At 39.4% G+C, this 19,108-nt stretch overlaps 1 protein-coding gene across 1 annotated transcript in view; it reads right to left on the bottom strand.

The window, feature by feature from the left end:
* Nucleotides 1–497: 497 nt before the first annotated feature.
* The window catches only part of EMCN (endomucin), a 51,723-nt gene continuing 33,112 nt past the window's right edge, over nucleotides 498–19,108 (bottom strand). The window contains exons 8-13 of the mRNA XM_068187502.1: nucleotides 17,292–17,363; nucleotides 15,710–15,805; nucleotides 14,029–14,053; nucleotides 12,973–13,034; nucleotides 2,063–2,125; nucleotides 498–761 (exon numbers count right to left, since the gene is read on the bottom strand). Of these exons, the coding sequence (XP_068043603.1) occupies nucleotides 2,067–2,125; nucleotides 12,973–13,034; nucleotides 14,029–14,053; nucleotides 15,710–15,805; nucleotides 17,292–17,363 (314 nt within the window). The 3' untranslated portion in view covers nucleotides 498–761; nucleotides 2,063–2,066. The remainder of the gene's footprint in view (nucleotides 762–2,062; nucleotides 2,126–12,972; nucleotides 13,035–14,028; nucleotides 14,054–15,709; nucleotides 15,806–17,291; nucleotides 17,364–19,108) is intronic.

Below are 19,108 nucleotides of genomic sequence, written 5' to 3'. Positions count from 1 at the left end.
AATTGCTTACCTTGCTGATTCCCACTGTGTGCCCCAGGCTACATGGGAGTCATATCTGCAGCACGTATAATGCAATTAGCCAAGGAACAGGTGAAAACCAACTATTGCCTGCTACATTGCAAGGATTATATTCAGTAATGTACAGAATTTCAAAGAGCCTCAGTGCAAGGTATATTCCTCCCTTCACAGAAAAGAAGCACACACTTCAGCATCTCAGCCAGGCATTCCACCCTGTAAACATTTATGACAAGCAAAGCATGTGCTACAGTGAGGAGTCTCATGCAAATCACTGAATTAATTTTCATAGTGGCTGTTTGCCCAGTCCTGTTCCAAGGGTCAGGTCCTGTTTGTATTCTGCTACATATAACTAAAATATCCCTAGCTACCATGAGTTCATCAAAGTATGCTGACATATTCCTTCCTGTGTGTGCAGAAAACATTTTTGATAGCTGCTATGCAAACATCACCAAATTTTTACATCATCTTCACTCATCTTGTTTTATATTCTCTTCAACCTTGTTTCCCTGCTTTTACTATATGTGGAAATAATAAATATACATGATATACCAGTTATTAAGCCATCAAAAAAATTACATGTCATTCCAGAAGGGAAAGGAGATGCTTGAGATTTAGAAGTCAAAACCTGGTCATTAACACAAGTGTCCTGATGGTAAAAAGCTTCAGCTTCTCCACATTTCCCATTGAAACGCAACTTTCGTGAGATGTTTCTGCATATTGTGATAAAACAGGCTGCTTCACATCTGAAATGACAAGAGCATCTCAAGAGTATTATTCCAGGTAAGGTTGTTCAGGAACATAAGAGTAAGCTAAAATGGAAGACACAGAATAAATCCAGTTTGGGATTTGGGATTATAAGGATTAAATTTATTGTCCAGGCCCTTGTCCTGGGTCCACACAAATTCAACCACTCTGGGTTTTCAGTATTGTAGGAAAAACTGTATAACTGTATTCTGCTGTTCTAATTCAAGGAACAAAGGAGGTAATTTTGTCCTTACTATTGGCATCAGGAAAGCTCGGTCTCTACCTAGGGGAAATAAGAATAGGTCAAAACCATCAAAGATGTTCTTCACATTTCTGGTCAACAATGTCTTTCTCAGTGGAGACTGATGGGCCCCATTCTGGAGGGGCTTCATTCTACAGTGCTGGGGCGAGTCTGGGCTTCGCCAGAGCCTCTATCAGGTCCATCCCACGTGAGCTGTGACACCCAGTTCCTCAGGACATCCTTGTCCCCTGCCTCCTGCTCCACCCTGGTCACACAGGGCCCTTCCACAGCTGCTTCCTTCTCCCACCCTCAGCAAAGGACCACAGCTCTCCACAGTTCTCCACAAATGAGAAAAGCAGCTCCATGGGAAGTGGATATTGTGGTTCCTGAGAAAGCTTCATATATGAAGGAAAATTCAGCACCCACATCAAAAACTGTGTTTCAGACTTCTCTGCCCTCTGGTCTCTGCCCTCTCATACATAAAAATACCATCCAGCACTTGCTATAATTTAACCACCTAGGATTTCAAGCCATAATAAACCACCCCAATAAAACTCCTGGCTTTTGCATGAAGTGAAAAAGATTCAGATTTTTCATGGAGAAAAAAAGGAGTAAAAGACTTCTGGGTACCAAATTTCTTTTTTTTTTTTTTTCTTTTTTTTTTTTTTTTTTTTTTTTAATAGGTATCTGCCCTTAAAAATCTATTATTTGTCACACAGACAGAAAGAAAATTCACCCAGGGTTTACATCCAGGAAATTCTGAACAGTTAAAGTCACATGCTCTTCCCTATAAAGGTCTGTGTCTGTGAGCTAGCAGCTTCCTCAGCCCCTCAGTTTGCCTGTGAATCTGGTCATGATGGGGTGCTCCAGCTGAGCTTTGTTTAAGCCATTTTTCCTTGAGGCTGCTGCCAAATAAAGTAATTTCTCGTTTTTGCTTGCATTTTTAACCCTTTTTTTTTTTTTTTTTTAGTTACATGGCACAATATTGAAACTAAAAAGTATTAAAGGGATTAACAAACACTATTGTTATAGGAAGGAAAACAAAGGCTATAGACTTACATATTTATTGCTGAGATGTGAAGAGTTGCCGAGTTTTATTCTTCCCGTGAGATGAGTGCTCTCCTTAGAAAAAGAAAATACATTTGTATCAGATAAACATGGAAAGACAGATAAACATGGAAATGAGTCTAGCAGGAACATATCACTGACCAGTGTACAAACTAGCCAGTCTCCTTGTCAGATTTACTTCACAGCAAAAACTGTCCACAAAATAGATTTTTACCACTCTTCCTATTTTATAGATTATTTCCCCTGTGATTTGCTTGTTAATGCTGGGTTACTACCACAAAGTATTTTCCAAGGCAGTTCTCAAGGGGATTGAAGAGGAGTAAGATTTTAATTAATTTATAGCTATGATTAGAACACTGAATTATAAAAATAAGAAGATAGAACTATAAAATTAATTTTTGCCAGTAACATTGACATCAGCTCAGTTCCTACAAAGCAGAAGGATGAACATTTAAGAACTTGACAAAGTTCTCAATATTCCTTCCCTGGAGAATCCAGAGCCACATAGAAATAGGTATGAGGGTAGGAAAACTCAAATATCTCCTTCTGCCTCCTTGCTCACCTGCAGGAGACAATTTAATTCCTCATGCCCACATGAGAGGCAAGGAAATGATGTATTACATTCCAGGAGAAGAGAATATGTATTCAAAACCTACAAATGATCAATGGCCTAGGGTTGCAAACTGTAATACAAATTAGGATTATGAAAAAATTCACTGATTAGGCATTTAAATAATTAGCAGCCAAATTAAATAGCTGCACTCCTGAAGAGAATGGAAAAGACTTATCAATAATTGTCAGACAGCTTTGCTTCACAGCAAAAAAGGCTCTTTAATTTAGTGCAGCTTTTTGGAGATGAGTAGAAGACTTGGTATCTGCTGAAAACTCTTCAACAATAGTGTACTGGAATGGTGTTCACTTCCTAAGTGTTCAATTTTGGAAAAAAAAATTAAAATAATTTTGAAATGCTGCTAAGATGGAGTTTCAGAAGCTCTTATCATGTCAAATTTCAGGTAGGGCAAAGGAAAGCACAAGTTTCTGCTAGGAAAAAACTGGAACATCTTAACAAGATGTACTTTTGGTAGGTGAAATGTTTTTCTAGATAAAAATCTTGCACTGAAAAGCTAAAATAAAGTAAACCAGTTCAAATATTGCATGGTTTTATACTAGCAAAGGAATGAGATTTTCAAGAACTCTCATTTACTTTTTTATTTTTATTTTCCCTTCTGCATGTTTCTTTCTTTCTTTAATATACAGAAACTTTCCTTCTTTAATATACAGAAATAGAAGATTAAATAAGGGACAGAAGAGAGAAATCGGCAAAACTGTTTATAAAAGAAGGTGTTAGAGAAATTAACTGTGAAATATATTACCATGCAGAAGATAATATCTAACAGTAGTAATATATATCAGTACTTTGTTATTAGTTCCACTCTCAGCTGGTTGCTCTGCAGACAGATTTACATGGAAGCACCCAGGAAAATAACATATCTAAGGGCAGGCTCCAGAGTAACGTAGCTCCCTGGATAACATCCCATCTGTGCCCATAGACCGTGGATCAGAGTATGGAGTGGGGGAGCAGCACTGGCTGCAGAAGGCAGAGTGCTTGAGAGGTACCTGCCAACAGTGGTGGCTGGGCCAGAGGGGTGACTCTGCCTTTCTGCAGACCCTGAGACCACAGCACACAGACACTCACACGCCCTATCCAGATGTCCTGGTGCTGTACCCCTTATCCCTGGAACAGTGAACTGCGCCCAGCTATTGCCTAGGGCAATGTCCCCCTACAATAGCAGTGTCTGGTGAGGGATGGATGCAGGCAGGGATGTTCTACATTGCTTTGCCGCCTTGGGAAACAAAAGCAAGTTATGGCTGCTTCATGGCTGCAAAAGTGGCTGAAGATATTTGCATTGTAAGGTCTGTAATTGTTAGTGCCAACCAACAATTCAGTGATGAAGAGACAATGATTATACACTGGAGAAGGAGTGGTCACAGATGCTCTCTGTTCAAGAGATAAAAGGGTAGTGGATGGATTTAGATACAGGGCTGCAGTACACTTGGTGACTGCACAGAGGTGTCCAGGTCAACTTTGGAGTTCAATGTTCAGCAGTTTGATATTCTGCTAAACACCTGTTGCAACTCAAAGGGCAAACCAAGAAGAACATTCAGGTTAGCTGCAAGTAAGAAGACATTTATATTGATCTCAAAACAGCCTTAACTGACACAGATAGGTTCCAAGACTGGGATTCCAAGACCCAAACTTCTCCCCAAACCATCACCCACCAAAACAAATGGACTTGGACTTTTCATGTTTCCCATAAGGGAAATGAAAAACAAATGCTTGTGTTTAGTAGTTTGTTAGAACAGATGGCATTTTAATAGATTGAAGAAATCATTTCACAAAGAATTTTTTGCTAATTGAGAAAACACAGGGTGCATGGAGGTGCTCAACCAGTCCAGATACAACAAGGCTTTGAAGGCTGTCACAGGATCATAGAATTGTTGAGTTTGGAAAAGACCTTTAAAAGACTGTCAACCTAGCAACATCTCCATCTTCACCACTAAACCATGTCCTCAAGTGCCACATCCACACATTTTTCAAACACTTCCAGTAATGATGACTTTACCACTGTCCTAGACATGCTGTTCTAATGCTTAACAACCTTTTTGTGAAGAAATATTCCCCAATATCCAATCTAAATTCCTGTGGCACAACCTGAGGCTATCATTGAAAGAGAAAGGCTATAGTTCCACAAAATAAACCAACAAAAGCAAAATTGCTGTGCAACATCATCAGTAAAAAACTGGGATTTTATTTATGCTGAATTATGCATTTAAAGAAGGATGACACACAAACTCTAGTGTTATGCACCAGGAGATAGAAGATATCAGGAGAAACTTGAACCATCAGCTTCTCACAATATAAGTGTTCAGTATCTTGCATAAGGTATTAGTTGATCCAATCTGATGGCTGCTATGGCAATAAATTTCCAAAAGGGAATGAAATCTTGAAATTGGAGGACAGAATTGAACAACACCCGAGAAAGGAGGTATGGTCAATCAACAATCAAATTGAAAAGAAACAGAAGAATTGAAATTTCAAAAAAAAAACCAAAAACAAACCAACCCTGACACGACGTGAAAACAAGGAAAACCAATAGGATGACCTGAAGTGCAGGAATATGGCCCAAAGTTTGCCCAATTGAAATAACAAGAATTCATTGCCTGTCCTGAAAGGAATTTCATCCTTTCAGGAAATGTAATGAAATCTTGAAATCAGAGGGCAGAGTTCACTTTCTGGAGTGAACAAACACTCCAGAAAGGAGATATGGTCAATCAAAAATGAAATTGAAAATTCCAGAAAATTTGAAATGGAGTGACTACAACCAATTACACTGAGATGAAATGTGGTGCAAGAAAAAGGACCAGAACTTGCCCAAATTATTGCCTTTGAAATCCCTAAAATCAGGGAAGAAAGGGAAACAAAGAGACAGAAGAGAAACAGAAGAATTGAAATTTCAAAAGAAGAAGAAAAAAAAATCCGATCGGAATGAAAACAAGAAAAGCCAATAGGATGACCTGAAGTGCAGAAATATGGCCAAAACCTTGCCCAATTGATCCTCATTGAAATACCAAGATTTCATTCCTTTCGTGAAAAAGAAAATGTGTAAAAATGAGATACTGAAACGGAAGTTTTAGGTGGCATGCCAAGCCTGCTTTTACATCCTATATTCTCTTTGCGATCTTCCAGTGTTGCATCTCTTTGTTGATTTTTGTCTGAAATTGGATTGCAAAATACAAGACATAAGCACCATTAAGTCTCTATTACTGTCATATAACAGACAGATCTGTAGTTAAACTGCCAGGTTTATTACTGCAGGAGGCTGCAGATACCACAGCAAATAAGACAAATTTGTGGAATTAAAAGCCACTGAAAACTATGAAACATTAAGGATAACTAGCCTGATTAAGGATGTCTCCTAGCCACATGTTGCTGTAAGACTATGGTGTAGGACATGTTAATGGACTCCTTTCCTGTTTGTCACACTTCCTTTTACCTCTTGTGATCACCCCTTTAACATATCTTCTTTGACTGGATTTGAGGCTACAGAGATCCAGGGTCCCAACAGGTACAGCTGGCTCAGCAGATGGTTCCTTAGCCTCAATACTAAAGGGGACAGTGCACTAAGAACTTGCACAATACAACACTGGTCTTTCATTCACAGCCTCCACGTGGCACCCTTTGAACAATTCTGCCAGAGCCTCGGTCACTGATCCACCCAAAGAAACTGGCAGTGTAGGCACTGGGTCTGATCCAATATGCCCTGCGCACTTCCTCCTCTAAAACATGGTCATGGTTCAAAAGGATAAAGACAAGGAAGACGTACAATAAAAAAAAAAAGTACTCATAAATCCTCATCCTTTCATCCTTCAACATATTTGTTTTAAGTGCATGGAAAGTATACTTAGTACCCAGCTACTGAGAGCTCTTCCAAGTTGAAAGATAACCAGAAAAGAAAGAGTGCTGCAGTGAAAATGCAGTGTTTTCTTCCTAATTAAAATTTCACTTGTGCAGTATTTGTTTTGATTTTTCACTCACAAATATACTCATTTCCAACCATTAATGTTGCATTCTGATGCCAACGTGTGTGAATAAGTAATGGGTACAATCAGCTGAAATTACAGATTGCAATAAGATCAGTTTTGAAGCTCTGAAACAAACATTACGTTGTCTCACTGTTGTAGAAGGATACTGTAATAATCTCACTGCAATTTTCCCTCTCCTCCCACCCCTCCACATTTGATTCAGAATCTGAATATATTATTCAGCATACACATACACTGCAGAAGATCATGACATAAAAGAGAGTACAGACTGAGTACTATGAATACAGAAAGTCTTTGACCTGGGTGAAGCCCTCTGACATTATTGGGAAAGCTGGAAGAAGGATGTAAAAGCAGTCTTTCATATAAAAAATAGGTTGTACTGCATCTCAGATTACATTGTCTGTAAGAAGAAATTAGTTGTGCTGTTATTTCACTGTAATATCTGCTGCTGAGGAATTGCTTGTAAGTGGCAATCAGATTTAGAGCAAAGAATTAAAGCAAGCTTTTAATAAAATCTGATTGCAGAAGCCTATATTTTATAAAAGTATAAAACTACCTCTGCAGTCAGAGGAATTAAAATGTCTAAATGAACTAAAAGAAAAATGCTGAACAACAGCATTAAGTGGGAGCCAGTGGCTGGGTTTGGTATGGGCCAGTGAGTCCAGCACCTGCAACGTGCTGCAGCTCCCCTGCTACACACTTCACCATTTCCCTGCAAACTGCTCCTCACCACTGCCAGCACAACAGAAGGATCTGAACAATCCACCATGACAGAGAGAGTGTGTTTGGAAACGTTCACGTGAAGGACAGGAAGACAATTCCTGCTCAACAGGCAGCAAAGGGCAGGAGGTAGCTCCTTCATGAGGAAAACTGCAGGCTGGAAAGTCAGAAAATACATCAGAGGGGAAAACGTTACCTGACCCTTAGCAGGCTGAATTTAAAAGACAGCCTAAAAAACCCTTGAAAATATGCACAATTCACAAACCAAATTAGAAATACAGAAGGAAACATACACTATTTTGATTACAATTTGACTATGTTTTTGACAAGAGTTTTCAAAGTCCGAAAGTTTCAGCTGGAAGTGTGTGCAGTCAGAACTTTGTGGTGTGAGTAAACACAGAGTCCAACCACAAGCTAAGAAAGTTTATTCTACAGTTCCTGTGAAGAAATAAACAGAACTTCAGGCTATTATAAAATGTGAGGCTAAAAAAATAGAGTATCAGCAAATGAGAAAGAAAAGTAGAGGAAAGGAGGTACTTGGTATCTTCCTCTGTTGCAAGGGGACCCTTTTTTATAAAGCGGTTTCTAGGTGTTCTACATGCAGGGGAAAAACATAAGACCCTGAAACTACATCTTAGACTAGGAAACAGAAATAATCAATATCATATGCTACATTAGCAGGAGCACCTGCTCTTGCCACTTCTAAGCACACAGCATGACATCAGACTGCTCTTCACTGACCTACACTGCTTATCCTGCAAGGAAGTGGAAGAGGGAAGGGAATTTCCATTGACAGAGTGACTCATCTAGTGACTCAGATTCTTCACCTACTCCTAGATCCATACAGATCCTAGACATAATGAAAAAGAGGTCAAAGTCCCAATGCATGTTAAGAAACCTCATGGCCCACTATGTAGTCATGCCCCTCGCAGGGGAAAATTTCCCTGAGTTGGGTCCCTAATGAGGTAAACCCCAAAGATTTCTTACCTTCTTAAATGCCATGGCCCATGCTCAGCAGAACTCAGCATAACAGGAAACAAGGTCTGCAGCAGCTCCTGATTTGTCCCATTGTATCAAAACCACATCTGTGGTTTGATGAGTGAGGCAGAACAATTAGTCTCAGCACTTGGAAGGTTATGGGAAGCAGTAATGAAGACATTGTCATCCAACCACACTGTTTCAGAACACCGCAGGATTTTCCATGTCCAAGCCCTAGCACTGCAGTGGGTTGTCTTGAGGTACATTCAGCTGAAGCAGCAGGTAACAGCTCTAAGGCCACCATTACTGTTGAACAGCAGCAGCTTTTGGAAGAGATGTGGAGCATGTGGAGAAGTTTTCCTGCTTCCTTGGTTTGTGCTATCTTTGCACTGCACTGCCATCAGAGAGCACCTCTAGGTATTAACGGATCTCTTTCTCCAGTGTGATTGCAATAAGTTAAAGGGGTTTCAAATGGAACAGGTTAGGTGTCTCCCAAATATCCATCTTTGCCTGATACATTTTCCCATTTCTGTTTAGTAACATTTGAATTTTCTTTTTTTTTTTTTTTTTTCTGTCACAGCGGGTATCTCGGGCAGTCCTAACGCAGACATTTGCCATAAATCCTTCTCCAGCCACCTTCCGTTTCAGATGCCTCACCAAAATCTGAGCTACCTCAGCTCTGACACATTTAACAAATTTCAGCAAAATTTCAGCAAATTCAGTGCAGAACAGGCAATATCTCTACAAGCCAAGTAAGTCATATCCTACCCTTTCACCTCAAAACAGCTCAGTCTGGTTATAAATCATGCTTTATTGGATCAGCTTATGCTTAGGTGCCAGGATTATACCTAACATGTCTGAGATATTATGTCATCTGCGCATGCCTATGAGACTTTACATTGAATATTGAAATGGTGTGCTTCTACTAAAAAGGCCTTTTACACATTTTACCTGCTCTAGAATAGTTATTCCAGACTAGGGCCATACAAGAAAATTCTGAAGTCAGGTATCAATTCTTCTATCACACATCACACGCCTGTATGTAGTAGTCTTATCCAAATTTCTATTCACCAGCCTTCCTGTAACTGAAAAATTTTCATCCCTCAACATTTTTCATGAGTTCTAAAAAAGTGATCAATACCTTTACTGTTTTTCAGTGTAATACACAATAACCCTTGCAGAAAAAGTTAGGTCCGTTTTCAAGACAGGCAATATTTTAACCCCATGGCTGATGGTATTGAGCTCTTAGTCATCAATTAAAACCCTTAATCTTATGTTCTCAGGAAATATAACGATCACTGACAAGCTAAGTGTGCAGTTCTGTGGGCCATGTTGAATCACAAAGAAATATTTTTGCAGGTTGATTTTCTAGAATGCTGTATTGTAAAAGACCATTTATTCTCCCTAGGGGGAGCCACCCTAAATTTGCCTGTACCATCAACATGAAATGGCTGCCATAAAGTCCCGCATTTGTACATTAGTGTAAAACTTTTGAGACTAAATTTATCCTAGGTGAGTTTTCAAGTAAGATGCAAGAACAGGCACATGTCTTGCATCAGGTGTTGCAGTTCACTGATAAACATGCATGAAAAATTTTCTGAGTCTAGTTTAGTTTTCTCTGGATTTATACTTTACATACATTCTACACCAGTTGTGCCTTAGAGCTCAAGGCCATTAGCAATTCCATCTTTCTAAGAAGAGTTATAAAAATGCAGACAATATTAAAGCTCCATATCACCTAGTTCTCCTGATGATGCTACTCCATTAAAAACATTACTTTAGTCCAGACTTAATTAAAAACTATTCTTTTCCTGCATTCTTTCACATTAATTGTAGGTATTTGAAATAATATTCTTGATTAAACTTAATTTAGCTGTGCCTCTGAAAAAGGAGTCTTTCCTTTCTCTTTCATTTCATATTCACAACCCAGTTTTAGAAGTCCTAAAATAGGATCCTTCAGGAGTCAATGGACTGCCACAGGTCTGCCCATTCCAGGTCAAGATAGATGACCAAGGCAGATGGGATAAACAGCCCTCTGGACACAAACATCTCTTTCAACTATGTGCAGCTAGCATGGTTTTCAGACAGATAAAAGAAGGCAAGATTAAACTCACCATAACCTTTGATCAAGATCTGTGCACAACACTGACACAGGATCTTTCTAGGTTGCTTGCTTGAACAGTTTGTAGGTCCTTAGTTGTCCTGCATATATTTTACAAAATTATACAATCTCAAAGTCTTCTGTTTGGAATGAAAAGCAAAAATGAAGAAAACAAATAGAATGTATACTTGTAATAAAGCTGAATTTGAATATATATCAAAGCAGAACTTCACTGTAAATATGATTGACCTTAGGGAGGAGCTGCCTATTGATAGTGAGAGGATGATGCAGCCCTGCCTGTGAAGTTAAAGCTGCTCTTTAGATCTTTCTAATTTCAGCCTTTCTACTCACTACCTATTATAGTTTTGTTGGTATGTACAGAGACAGCCACAACATACGTTTTCTAAACAGCTGGATGAAAGAAACAGAAGAACACTTGGGGAGGCATCCTAACATATTTTAAATTCCTGTATGAGAGACAAATATTTCTGGAAGAAACAGACCCCTCTGCCAGAGTGCTTTTAATTTAAGAAGCAAAGTGACTCTAAAAACCTAGGCAAAGGAGGACTTCAATTTCTGTGAAAGCATGTTTAATTTTAAACATATAATGGTGTAAGAATTCAAGAGAAAATGGCAGCTAGTTTAAATATGAATTGTATTAATGAGAAGAGGGCAAGAATCTTGTCTTCTAAGTGGTTATGACTTAAACCTTCTAATTATAGCATGCATATATCAGAGTTCAGTAAAAAAGAATATCAAGCATCCTCTGGATGGAAGATGCTCCAATATTTGGTGAACAGTAGCTGATTAACAGGCAACCGAGCTCATATTGTGGAAAAGGGGGGAAAAATCCCAAAAACTGAGCCTGTGTCTTTTCCCATTTACCCTGCTTTAAACCACAAGCAATTCTGCTACTGTCAATGGAGCCACTTTGTTTTTGAAACAGCATGAGGGCAGAATCAATCAAAAAATGTCCATTAATTAGTTTCTAACTTCATCCAGCTTTCAAAACAAACAAACAAACAATCAAACAAACAAGTATGACTTTAAGAAAACATACACACAACTCCATGCTCCAAATGAAGCTAAAAGTCCATTCCCAAAGACATTCTCTAAAAAAAAAAAATAAAAATTTCCCAAATCATGAAGATCTGAAGTGCAGCCTTTAAAGTGCCAAAGTGTAGTTTGTCTTTACCCAGCAGCAGTGGGACAGAACTGACGTGTCCTGTGATGGAGCAGGCCCTTCCCGTCCCCCTCTAGCCCCTAGCTCTGTGTCAAGAGGATGGGGACCTTGCACAACTCTGGTTTGCTGCAAAGGCTACCAGAGATGCCCTGTGGGTGTTTTGGATTGCACAAAAGCTTCTGGAAGTTGCAGAGAAGGCTGGAGTGACCAAACTGTGCCTCTCCAGCAAGCAGAGGGTAGTTCAGATGCAGTGTTGCATTTCAGAGGACTTCTCAAGGATTTGGAAGAAAAGGAGAGAGCAGATATTGGTCAGCCTAAGAAATGTAAGTAGGAGAACCAGATGGACAAAAAGCTTCAAAACAAAAAAAAAAAAGAGTATTATACCTAAAAAGTAGAAAGTAAGAGACTGTTTTTCTGGAAGGATTTTTGCAGGTGAGGTGGGACCAACATGACTGAGAAAGGATTGGATGAAGGTGTGAAGTTTCACCACGATTAGCTCTACCATGAGAGATTTAGGGGTTTTGATTGTTTAGTCAGAATTCTGTTCTGCCTCAGTCTTTTTGCAGAACCTATAACTGCATCTATCTCTTTGCTTTGAGATTTTTCTTTCTTTTGTGTGTGTTATCAGTAACCTTTGCTCCTTTAGGCTTTATTACCACACATTTTGTAAGAACCTGAAGCACAGGACAGAGGGATTTGCAATGAGAGTAGGATTTTGAATGCAAAGGGTGACTGAGCACGGGGCTGACTGAACACTGCTGACAGCAACTCCAACAGAACCCTAATTACATACAGCACTGGCTCCCAAACCTTTTGATCCCTGGGATATTAGCTCAGTTGCTTGGAGCATGGTAATAATAACACCAAGGTTGTGGGTTTGATCTTTACATGGGCCATTCACTTAAGTTCACCTGAGGGTCCCTTCCAACTCAGAAAATGCTGTGCTTATGATATTACCAGTCTTCAAACTTCCTTGTACAGCCAGATCTAGCTGATAAATACCATGATCACTGTTATTCCTGAATATCCCTAGCTAGATCACTTACCATCAATGATGTAAATAAAATATTTTCCTAAACCAGTCATATTTCTCATACCAGTCATACTCCCAAATACTGACAGCACACACAGTACAGCTGAACAGCAGCTCTACAGAATCACATTCTGGGGATTTGCTCTGTAGAAGAATTGTTTGCAGTGACTTTGACCTGACAGGAACTGAAGATGGGTTTGCTATTGGGAATGACATCCCAAAAATGTTTTTTCTCTGAGCTCAGACCGGGAAACAGATATACACACAAATGAAACACTCACCAGTCTCAGAAGAAGTTGTCTTCACAGAAAGAAGTTTGACTCCTTCTTTATCTGACTGGGCCCTGTTGAAGTCAGAAAACATTTAAGCAGTCAGCACACATGTTGGTCATGTCCAAACAAAACTCAAAGATTTTGGTCCTGAGGACCTCCAGTCTAAACTGGCAGGCTTAAAATGGGCTTTGCATGGGGTCAGGAGTTGGAAAATACCATATGCCAACATCTCTGAAAATACCTTTCTCTTAAAATATGTAATAAATTAGGTTCCATTACTCCAGGTTTAATCTAGGACTTCCCAGAAGAGGTACATCTGGAGGAAAAGGGGTAATATTTTTTTCTGTCAATGCAAACCTTTTAGCCATGTTGAGTTACAAAGAAGGACCACTTCAGGGGTCCAGGGAGTCAGGGCTACCAAGTAAACCAGCAGCCTAAATGTTGCTTTTGATTATGCAAGTGGCCACTCAGAGGCTCAATGGCCTTTAGTTTGTATCTTCTAATGGATCTTTCCCAATTTCCCTCTCCTCACACTCCTTAAGCCACTACTATTTCCAACTGAGACTATGCAAATAGTCTAGTGGAAACAAGATGGGACATAGGAACATGATATAATGGGGAACAAGTGATATATGTATAAATAATCCAGAATAAAAAGGAAACACATTAAAAAGAGAGAAAACATGAGCAAAAGAAGGGGGGGCGGAAAAATATGCGGGGGTAGAGGAGAGGGATCAATAGGGCAAAAAGTAAAAAAAAAAAAGAAAAAAGACTGGGCCAATGAGTCCTATGGCACAGCATAAGCTGTTTATCCATTTCAAAAGGAGCACTTGCAAAACAGTTGAGAGTCACCACATTTCTATCCATGCTGAAACAGCTGCTTATCATGCATACAGGTCTACAATAACTGCAAGTGCAGCACTTTTGACAAGATATTTCTCTTTGGGGTGGCAACTGATTATGATATTTAAACAGAGAAAGGTTGAAGAAATTCCTATGCAAAATCTGCTACATTTACAAGTGCCCTGTGATAGAGCTCAAAGCAATGAAAAGGATTCAACCTACTGTTCAGTGCCATTCTCTTGTCTCTCTGGAAGAAGAAAAAAAGTTAATATAATTTTGATTGCTGGAACTCAAACCCCAAACATTTAGACATGGCTATTGCAGTTGCTGGCAGAAGGCTCATTTGTAATTTTGCAGTATTGCATTAAGTTCATAAACACAATCAACCAGCTTGAATAGTAATTGTTATTTTTCTGGTCATCCACGGGAGTGAACTGATGTTGCTTGTACAGACACTTCTGGAAACCAGGGAGAATGACATTTGACTTGTCCAGGAGCACAACAGAAGCACATTTTTCCCTGCAGCTCCCAAATCCCTGCGTAGCTGGCACAGGAGATGTAAGCATGCAATGGTTCTTCAGCACACAACAACTGAGCTAAAAGATACAGGGTAAGGGGACTGAGGGAACAAGGGTGTTCCTAAGGCTGTACCCCCATGGGGTACAGCCTGGCATGATGTCTGGGAACAGTTTGTCATCCCCATCGATGAGGAACAGGTTCGTCTCCAAAATGAATCATATGCTGAATATATTTTATGCTTATGTGCAAGTGTGGGCAGATGGAAGGGGTGAGGGGGTTACATCAGAGACATGGAGCCAACTCCGTGGCACCAAGCACAGGGGAAGTGCACTGGATAGACCTGGGCAAATCCTACAGGAAGCACTACAGATATCTCTTCTATCTTCCAAATGAGTTTGCTAATAGAGTGACTGATGACATTTGTGCATAGGGGAGGCTAGTAAAGAAATGTTCTTCATCTCACATCTTTATCTCTTGACTTTGAATATTCTGTAATTTCCTAAGTAAGGATCACACCTTCTTTTGTTTATCTGGGTCTGTTTTTCCATGTCATTGGCTAAATTGGTTGTGACACACTGTTTGTCTTGGTTTACAGCTTCAACACCCTGTTGTGATTTTGTATTTCCAAGGCCTGGTGATTTCACAGTTCTGCACAGGTCTCCTAACTCATGCCAGCTCACAGGGACAGAAAAACCACAGTCTGGATCAGATCTGGGTTTTCACTTAATGGAAATTTACGCTTACCTGTGGCCTACTTGGGCAACCCTGAAACATTTGGCAAATGGACTTTGATGGAACTATAACCCATTATCTTAAGTATTTAATGGACGGCAGAGAAACAGATACTGTCTTTAGCTGCTTTGTCAAAATGACTATTTCTGAAAATACTATTTGCTCAGGGATTTTGCTCCATGCACATTTTTATTGTAACTGGAAAATGTTACTCATGCATAATGTGCCTGTGTGTATGTATGTATGTATCAGATATATAGTAAAAGAAAACATTGATATTTCTTTACCTGTATCTAGAAGAAAGATAAAATAAATTGATTTTGTTGATTAGCTTTTAATTTAGTTTTCACTGTCCATTTCTATCTGATTGATTGTGTTAGCACAGGTGTTTGTTAGCTCTTTGTAGCTGCAAAAGCATGAAAAAAAAGCTTTACAGCATTATTTATTCTCCAAAAATCTTTTTGGCTCACTCCGGTCTTCCTACTGATTTTGAAAATGAAGTGTTGGTTTCCCACTTCAGGCGAAACACAAAATACAAAAAGCTTTCCCATCAGACTACCACAACAGTGATGGTTAAGGTAATCCAAAAGAGATCTCTTAATAATAAAAAGCACATTGATTTCCCCCCCTGCAGGGAAAGCAAACCAAATACCTGGAGTTTTCTTCTGGCACATTTTGTACAAAGCCACCAGTGAGAAGACAGAGAGGGTAATGACTATCAGGGTGATGACAATTGGCAAGATAACATCTGCAAAAGAGGGGGAACATGATTTTAGCTGCTGCCTCTGACTTACATTGCCTCTGTGTATAGGTACTTGCACACACTAAGGTGAGAGGCACCTCCAGCTCCATTTCACCAAACATTACCCATTTCTCTGGAGATGATAACCTACTGCTCCTGTTATTCTTCCTGCAACCACTGAGCCTCAGGCTTGGATGCTTAATGGAGGGAAGACAGGCTTGTTCCTTCTCCCACCCTTACTCCTTTCCAGACACTCATGCTGCCCTGTGGAACTGGTTTCACCCATTTTTCAGCAAAAGAACAAGGTTTCAGCACCTGCTCCACTGGGCCCACCTAATTTCAATGAAAACACTCATCATTCAACCCAGTGCTGATGGCATCCAAAGGTTTTGTGAGAAAGTTGTGTCCTAGAAATATTTTTTTAAACATGCAATTTATTTTTTCCACTTAAAAAAAAAAGAGCAGTCTTAAAATTCAGCAACTGAAGTGATTATTTTGCTTTTAGCATTGTGCACCCAGAAAGACACCAAGGAATTACATAATTCAGTAACATTCCCCACAGCACTTAAAACCAGGGACAGAAAATGCAAGATCTCCTTTTAAAATGAGGACATTTCTTTCCTTTTATTATTTCCCACCATCTGTCATTTCCTGACAGGTGTTTCCCAGCCAAGAAGCAAAAAAAGGAAAGAATTATGTAATGAAGAGAAGCTTTCCCTGGGAAATATATAAGTCCAGCTTCTCCCTTTTTATCATTTCTCTGGCAGCAACTGGCCACATTCAAATTCAGCAGGCACTCTCTCGCCTGCCGGCCTAAACCCTGTGTTAGAGGGAGGCTGCATTCAATGGCTCTTGATGCAACTAATATTTAATATTCATATAGATGTGTATGTGCATTCGTGGAACTAGAGGGAGACAGTTTACAGTGGGAAAACATCAAACATATTTTACTTAGTCAGTACTCTGGGTTGGACATAGCAAAGCTGCAGAAACGCAATATGCACAATATTAAAATGAAAGACTAAGTACATGCCTCATGCAAATATCAAGTGCTTAAAGGGAGGCAGTGGACTGCCTCCTAGACCTTCTCCCCATGACAATATGAATAATATATTCATATCATATATTCACAACAATACATTCATATAAAATGTACAACATGTATATGAGCAACTTTTTTCATATGTTCCCTTGTGTCTTCTCTCACAGGGGACAACTGTTTTTTGTTTGTTTGTTTTTTCAATTTCGCCACTTTGAATCAGTCCTTGGGAATAACTGTGCTGCTCTACAGTGAGAGAGGTGTCAACTTATTGAGCTCTGTTTATCTCTGAGACGAGTTTTATAATCAGCATTTAATTTGGTTTCTAATAGGGCCTAGAAAGGCTAGAAATAAAATGGCCAGTTTCATTTGTCTACTACTCCAATCACTCATCAAAAGCAAAACTGATCAACTGAAAACTCAAAAGCCAGACAATTAAGTAAGAATACTCACTAGAATAGCTGATATTACTCCCTGTATGAGTCTGGTTTCCAGAACTGCTTTTAGGACTTTCAGAAGTTGGCTCTGCAAAAGAAATAGTGCCTTTCAGGTAAACATGAATTGCCAGAATTCCCCAGACAACTCCCTCTGCAAAACTGCCCTCACAAAACAACTTCTGTGTCCCCAGTTCTGGAGCTTCACTTGGTGCTTCACCTCTATATTTCTTCTCAATAATACTTGGATAACTTGGCAAGAGGGGTGGAAAAGTTTATCTAGCGTGGCCTAAAGAAATACATACTTTTTATGGGTGCAGATTTCCTGAAGATCCTCTCCTTATCCACTTACAGGTTATGAGCTACAAACTTTTTCACTTTAGGAGGTTATGGTACTGTTCAACATTACAAGAGAATTTTTAACAAGTTAATAAACAAGAGGGTGAAAATTAGACCTGTCTCTAAGAGAAGACCAAAATATTCCACTGCTAATTAAAAAAAAAGTGCTAGTAGTAGATGAAGATGTCTGAGGTGCAATATTAGTAGATAGCAAGTTTTCTTGAGTGTTGTTATAGAGGAATGTGCCTGCTCTCTGCCCCTTTTGGAGAAAGCAATGTTGTGAGCCTCTTAGGCATTTTTTAGGACTAGGTTTAAAGGAATGCATTTCTACCTTCAGGTGCTAATCTGAATTTGAGTCAGGTATCAACAACGCAAAATATTTATTACCTTGCTGCATACAGCCTATGAAAAAACAATCACTGAACTTCCAGAGAGAAAACAGAAAATGCAAACATTGGCATTTCCCTAGGTACATTATATAGCACATGGGATTGCATTCCATATTGGATGGAGGCTTGAGCAAACAAGTGCTCACTGCCTCTGAAGGAGCCAGCTGGCTGGACAGACGTGAGGCAAGGTCAAACAGTTCCATTACCTGGCTAAATATCAAAAGTGGCTCTCAAACAAAGGTGTCTGGGGAAGGTGATCTGTTAAAAAGGGTCCTAGCAGAGGTTATATATATAGTGACAACATGGTGGCAACAACTGAGGTGTTGTTGGTCAGGTACCTACTCACAATCCACACCTGTAGGATTGCATGGTTCTTCTTCCCAAGAACAGAAGAGGGCTCAAGTTGTAGGGTGGAAGCTATGAAATTAATTAAGTCATTAAAATCAATATCCTATGGCCATTTTGAGGTCTAGAATACAATTTTGTTCTACTAAGTCTCTGGAAGACATGTCCCTATTTTTATAGAAGCTGTTATACAGACAGTACTTGTAACTCTAATCTATGAAGTTACAGTAACAAATAAGGTTTTTTTGTCCCAATCATGTAGGAATTCTTCTTCCTTGCAAAACTGAGTTTAAACTCACACCGACTATTAAAAAATGTTTTGGTGGTTGCTTTCTTTCCCCCTTCCCCACTCTTCTACCTTCATTTTTTCTGGACACAGAGAGAAGCCTCCTGGGGAAAATGATCACTTACTAAGTGCTAAACAACATAGTCATAGCCGAGACATTCTGATGCTATAGTGCAGGAAACAATCATTGTCCAAGACTTTATCTCTGAAAAATCACTGCTTCTTTGAAGCAGAAGTTCTCTTTCCCTTGGTGCCTGTCTGCTGAGGGGTGATAATGTAAGGTTGGAAACTGAGCCATCACCAAGTGATTAAATAATTCCTATGCATTCTTAATTCCATGTGATTGCTTCAGATTTCCCAAGGAAATACTACTGCCTTTTTGTTACCTTATCTGGTATACTACCAATTGCCAGGGCAAGCAGGCAATTATCACAGCCATGAGTTACCCTGGATACTGACTGGAAATGTCAACAGAAA

This window comes from Anomalospiza imberbis, chromosome 4 (genome assembly GCF_031753505.1).
Source record: "Anomalospiza imberbis isolate Cuckoo-Finch-1a 21T00152 chromosome 4, ASM3175350v1, whole genome shotgun sequence".
Lineage (NCBI taxonomy): Eukaryota > Metazoa > Chordata > Aves > Passeriformes > Viduidae > Anomalospiza > Anomalospiza imberbis.
The sequence above is the reverse complement of the archived record's forward strand: the minus strand, read 5'-3'. Positions and strand labels throughout refer to the sequence as shown.